Raw genomic sequence first — 6,432 nt, 5'->3', positions numbered from 1 at the left:
GGCATATCACAGGTGAATTTAAACATGAGAATGATAGTTTTTACTTGGTGAGAGAGTGTAAAATGGGTGATGGCAATTTTAATGGAAATAAAAATCAGGATAGTTGTAAAATGGGCTACGATTATTACCCATTTTACACCACTGCACAATCAAAATTACACCCATTGTATTCTGTACACTTATTGGCTGTTCCAACCGAATCAGAGAGTTGTGGTTTAGAGCTCCACTTCAGGACTTGAGCACAGCTAGGCTGACATTCCAGTGCAGTAGTGGGAGTGCTGCACTGTGAAGATGCTGTCTTTCAGGTGGAATGTTAAACTGAGACCACGTCTGCCCGCTCAGGTGGAAGTGAAAGATCCCATGGCACTGTTTTGAACAAGAACAGGGGAGTTATCCCTGAGTGTTCTGGACAACATTTTCCCTCATCAATGTAACAAAAAACAGCCATTATCACATTGCTGCTTGTGGGAGCTTGTTGTGTGCAAATTGGCTGGTGTGTTTTTTAATATTTATTCGTTCACTGGATGTGGGGGTTCCTGGCTGGGCCAGCACTTATTGTGCATCCCTAGTTGCCTTTGAGAAGCTGCCTTCTTGAACCACTGCAGTCCAGAGTGGGCAGCCATGGTCTCAGTTTAACATTCCACCTGAAAGACAGCATCTTCACAGATTATTTGGTCAATATTGTCAGTGCACAGATATCACAAATATATCTTTGTATTTTATATAAGTTACTTCTTTTATAATTGGGTTTATTCATTAATATGAAGTCCAATATTTACATTCCCATTTAAACCAATAAAATCATTAAACAGCAGAAACTAGTATTTTGACAGGCATCCTTTATTGAACATCTCACACCCTACTCAGTACGCTTAGAAAACCCTTTGAAACACTATGGCATGGTTCAAGCAAAACCAGATGTGCTGAATAGTCCCTTTCTGACCCATTTAATTCATTTACCAATGAAACAGAAATGAAAAAATGGCACAGTATTTCTTTGAAAATTCAATGCTTGTGCTGTTTATTTTTGTTAAGTTTATATCTCCCACTTATACAAGGTTCAACATTTAATGGCTCTTATCCTCTAAATGGTTGAGAATAGAGGTTTAGAGTTTCAAAACTTAAGTTCCAAATTAATGTTTTTTTTGTATTACTGGTGTGTAGGACTTGAAGTCTGTTGGAAATGGTGGGCTCCATTTTGTGATCAATTCATAACGCAGACAAAATATGTTATAAAATTACAGGGGTTAACACTGAAGTGATTCCTTACTAATGAAGAATAGCTTGTGAACCTTTCATGGCCTCCGGATGTCCCAAAGCATTTTACAGTTAATTAAGCACTTTTGAAATGCAGTCACCATCATTATGTCACTTGGTCAAAATCCTAGAATTAATTTCCTAACAGCACTGTGGGTGTACCTTTCATCGAAGAAGAAAGACTAAAATCCCTTTCCACCGAATGCAGAATGCTAAAATCAGAATGAATCAGCAATTTAGAGATTCTCAGTTCAGGATTTACTGGATTTGACTCCCCTTGCATGACCTGTACCCCCAGAGGGAGCTCTTCTGCGTTGTCTTCAAATAATAGAAAAAGACTTTTTCATCGCCTCAACCACCCTTCAATTTGCATGTGTCGAATGCCACGCTTCGCGGGTCTGGCGTTCTTTCGCTTCACAAGAAACTTTAGCGTGACGTATTGGGTTGACTATAAAAGTTTGCAAACTGCTCAGTGAAAATGCAGAGTTGGAGCAGAGGGCGGTCGACGTGAGAAGAGCAGAAAACCTTTCGGGAGAGAACATGGCACAAGGTCAGAGAACTTCAGGAGCAGCGAACAAAACCTGTAGGAGTGAATGAATGAAGTTGTTGTAGCGGCAAAAGTGCATGAAATAATATGTGAGGAAGACATCAGGGCTTTTACTTAAAGTTTAGTCACGCAATAAGTTAAAAAGTCCTGAAAAGTAACTATAAATATCTCTTTAGAGTTTAATATTTTGAAACTTTTATTGTTACTGATCCAATTTATTGCATATTAGGTTATTAGAATATGCTATTTTGTAAGCAAATGAAGCGAATGGGATCATTAATATTTGTGATTTGTGAAACTGAACTTAAGAATTATAACATCAAGTTTGCGGATTCCACTGACTGAGCATTTCTTGTTGGTTCCTTCTCAGCTTTGGCTGTAGCAGGTACAGATTTCCAGTGTGAAGTCAACAACAAAGCCCACAGGACAGCCGATTTCGGTTCCAACCGATTGATTGTGAGGCGGGGGGATCGCTTCACCGTCACCGTACATTTCGCCGGCAGGGGCTACCAAGGGGCAGAGGATCAGATCTCCGTTATTGTGGAAACAGGTGGGAAGTCACTTGTGTGTGAGGTAAATGGATCAAGGATGCATTCAAACACAATTTGCCGTATTTTGTGAGCCGGTTGTTCATATTTTAGAAAATAAAAAAACTTGTCCCCAGGACGTTCCAAAGCCTTTGAAGCGCAGTCACTTGTAAAATGTAAGGGGAATTCGGCAGCCAATTTGCGCACAAGCGCCAATGAACAGCAATGTGAAAATGACCCAGATCATCGGTGTTAGTTGATTGAGGGATGAATATGGGTCAGGCCACTGGGAGAACGGCCTCGCCCTTCTCCGAAATAGTGCCGGGAGGTTTTGTGGCCCCCCCTGAGAGAGCAGACGGGTTAAGTCTCATTTGAAAGATTGTTATGATAAATACTGTCAGTGATGTGAAGTTAGCACACAATGTACTTCAAATTCCTTTAAATTAGTTAAATCATCAAATAAAGTAGCAGAGGGACTTCTGATATGATCATTTGTTAAACATTTGTACTATATCTGCCCAAAGTGATTTCTAGAGGACAAATTCTTTACATTTTGCTAGTCTGGTTGTGCTTTAGAAGGGTTCTGAGGGAAATAAGTGCAGAGTTCCCATGTGCACACAGCATAGCTGTCCCCAGATTCCCAACATTGAGCATCATTAGACAGGATTCAAAGGTGGGGAATCCAGGCTACATTATTCAGGTCCTATCTCCAATCAGTGCTCCACGTCAGACAAGGCTCATTACTGGGAGAGCTGAGGAAATCCGTTTCTGCAATGACATTGTAAAGTTGTTTTGAAAGAAAAGGTTTGTGTATACTCAACACAACAGAAAGTGAAAATCTCTTGCCAGAATTAGTTTATGTCCATTGTTTATAAAGCCATTTTGAACAAAATTGCCAGTTTCCATATTGAAGGGCTGTTTACTAAGATGGAGATTCAGAGTAGTTTGAAACATAGGATCAGTCAGCCTACACACTCCCAACCTGTCCCAGCAAAGTTCAAGAATTCAAAATCCACAGCCCACAGGAAAATTGGGGATATATATCCACTAGACCTGCAGAGCAATCAAGTAATAGTCAGATCTATGGGGAAATGGGGATGAACACAGTGAACTCATTGCGTTTCAGTGCTGTTATCCTGGCACTTTTGCATCATTATGAATTCGTTTTCAGAGCCAGATTCAGATCTGAGTTTGGAGTGAAACAGAGTGCTGAGAGACTAAAAAAGCAAGTTTGTTTAAGTATTTAGGAAGATATTAAGAGCGATTCCAAGATTTGGAAGGAGGGAAATATCACTCATGCCCAAAGAAACAATGAATATGGGGTGCACACACATTCCCTTCTCCCAGCATTTACTCTGAAACTGTGTTACTCACTTAGACTTGAACACTATGTGCAGTACAACTACTTGACCTATAGTTAGAGTTGCAGGCTATGAGAGGAAATCATGGGTACTTACATCTTTAGAGCACCAGAGAAACAGACAGATCTGATGAACGCTTCCCAGTCACCACCCACGTGAATGAATAGGTTTCAACTTTATTTCTGTCTGGTGCTGTGCTTCAGCTCTTTCAGGATAATTTAAGACCATAAGACATAGGAGCAGAAGTTAGGTCATTTGGCCCATCAAGTCTGCTCCGCCATTCAGTCATGGCTGATAAGTTTCTCAACCCCATTCTTGATTCACTACTTATGATGTGATACTTGAAATTTACAAGCAGAGATGTTAGAAGTTATGGAAAATATCTTACGAAATATACGCAATCATTAATGGAGCTTGTGGCTATCTAACAAGTGTGTTTAGCAGGAGAAAATGTACTAAATTATGAGGGACCATGTCGATTATTGTGAGGTGCTTGGTTTCGGAAATAGTTTGAGATGATTTGACAGATTGGCAACATGACCAGAAGGGAACAACAGTTCAAGCAGTTGGACAAATGCATTAATCATTTTGTGGCCCTCATGAGCACCAGTAAACTGCTCACTGATGGGAAATTGGGTATCTTATCCTGATAATAGGAGAAGCAGACGTTGGACCAGTAGTTCAGCCCATGCAATGTGAGTCTGTGCCAGTGCAATTGTGCAGGATGCAGAGGGCAAGGCAGAGAGATTTGTTGTTTTAAAACGTGACAAAGTGGGTCACAAAACCAGCACATTTTTTACCAAAGGTCTGTGGGAGTTGTAAAATTAGCAATAAAATTAGGAATAAAGGCCTTATGGGTACATAAGGCATTCAATAGTGCCAGCTTTCTGCCTCACCGATGTTGAAAGCTCTGTCAACTGTCTTTGGTCACTTGTGGTCTAACCTGGAGTAAAAAGTGCCACCGCTGCATTATTCTGCACAGATTTGTCGGAGTTACTAAAATGTATCCCAAACATTTCTAATAATGTTTGCTGATCTGCAGAGCAATGTTGCACAAAATCAAATAGCCTGTTGGCACTTTCTAGTCACATTACATTCTCTTTCATTTACACCTTTTCTTTTGCTATAAAAAGAATGCAGCTGCCAAGCCTTTCACTGTCAGTTGAAGTGGTTGTATGAAAAGTGGTATAGATGAGTTGGGCTATTATACATTTAGGATTGCGATTTTGATGCCAGCATTAAATGCAATAATTTTCCATTATACAATCTGAAATACAAACTCTGAAAGATGTACAAGTCAAGAAGCAATGCTTTTTGTCAAATTCTACAGATAATGTGAAAAATTATTTCTGTGCTGTTGATTCTGTGTATTTTTTTTGCTTAGCTTGTCTGCTCACCTACCCTTTTCAATCTTTGTAGTGCAGTAATTGTGTTCTACACAATCAGTTTTGATGTTTTTTTAAACCACACTGCCTAAAGGGGGTAAAAAGGTTTGAGATAACATGAATAAAGAGCAATGTCATCGGATCTCTTCCAACATTAAAAGGACTGAAAATGAAATTTGAAAAATTTCAAGTAGCCCATTAGAACATTTCAAACTTTGCTTGATACTGGCTACAGTCAGAATGAAGCCAAATATATGGAGGATCACCAAGTTTGGCCAGATTCAATTCTGACAAACATACACTGTGGGCAAGGTCTTCCGGTTGGTGAGCGGGGGCGGGGCCCACTCACTGATGTGTAAAATGATGCGGGATGACATCAGGCAGAGCTCCCGTTGTCACCCAGCATCATTTCAATTTTCAGGTCGGCGGGAGTGCAGCCGAATCAGCTGTGTGCCCGCCGACCTGTCAATGGCCTATTGAGGCCATTTAAAAAGTAATTAAATCATGAATGGACCTGCCCATCAAACCTTAGGGTTGGCAGGCAGGCTGGGAGCCCTGGCGGGCTTAAGAAAAAGCATGAAATCTCATCCATGGGTGGATATTTAAGTACTTAACAAACTTTTCAGTAAAAGTGATGGCCGTCCCAACTCATGTGACAATGTCACATGAGGGGACGTGTCAGGGAAATTTTGATTTCGTTTCTTTAATGTTTTATAATTTGGAGCCGAGCTCCCTGAGGCAGCACTTAGCCTCAGGGAGATCAGTGTGCTCTTTCGCGTGCATGCGTGAAAGAGCGTACTCCCAGCTGAGGGAATCCCCCTCTCCAGCCCGCACAGGGAGCGCATCACACTTCCTGGCGGGCCTCAATTAGCCTGCCCACGTAAAATGGAGGCCTGCCCACAATTGGGGGCACTGATCAGAGGTGCACCTGCCTGCGCCCGCTACTGCACCCCCCCCCCCCACCCACCCACCCACCCAAACAGCGGTAAAATTTTACCCAGTGGCTTAAATGGGAAACCACCTTATCAATGCAAAATGTATATAGAACTGATCTGGAACTAGAAAACACAAGAGTACATACGAACATAGGAATTAGAAGCAGGAGTAAGCCTCTTGGCCTATTGAACCTGTTCTGCCATTCAACAAGATTATGGCTGATCAGATTGAACCTCAACTCCACATTTCTGCCAACCCCCAGTAGCCTTTCATCCCCTTGCTTATCAAGACTCTATCTAGCTCTGGCTTAAAAATATTCAAAGACTCTGCTTCCACTGTCATTTGAGGAAGAGAGTTCCAAAGACTCATGGCCCTCTGAGAGAAATAATTTCTCCTCATTTCTGTCTTAAATGAATGAC

The 6,432-nt window shown here is 41.2% G+C and overlaps 1 protein-coding gene across 2 annotated transcripts in view; it reads left to right on the top strand.

The window, feature by feature from the left end:
* The first annotated feature begins 1,406 nt into the window (after nt 1-1,406).
* LOC121287286 (protein-glutamine gamma-glutamyltransferase 2-like) overlaps nt 1,407-6,432 on the top strand; it is a 72,150-nt gene continuing 67,124 nt past the window's right edge. The window contains exons 1-2 of one of the 2 annotated variants that reach the window (XM_041205021.1): nt 1,407-1,807; nt 2,175-2,354. In XM_041205021.1, the coding sequence (XP_041060955.1) occupies nt 1,798-1,807; nt 2,175-2,354 (190 nt within the window). In that variant the 5' untranslated portion in view covers nt 1,407-1,797. Of the gene's footprint in view, nt 1,841-2,174; nt 2,355-6,432 lie in introns of both variants that reach the window. The other variant, XM_041205020.1, reaches the window with a different exon arrangement.

Source organism: Carcharodon carcharias, chromosome 14 (genome assembly GCF_017639515.1).
Source record: "Carcharodon carcharias isolate sCarCar2 chromosome 14, sCarCar2.pri, whole genome shotgun sequence".
Lineage (NCBI taxonomy): Eukaryota > Metazoa > Chordata > Chondrichthyes > Lamniformes > Lamnidae > Carcharodon > Carcharodon carcharias.
Note: the sequence above shows the minus strand (reverse complement) of the source record. Positions and strands in the feature narration are given on the sequence as shown.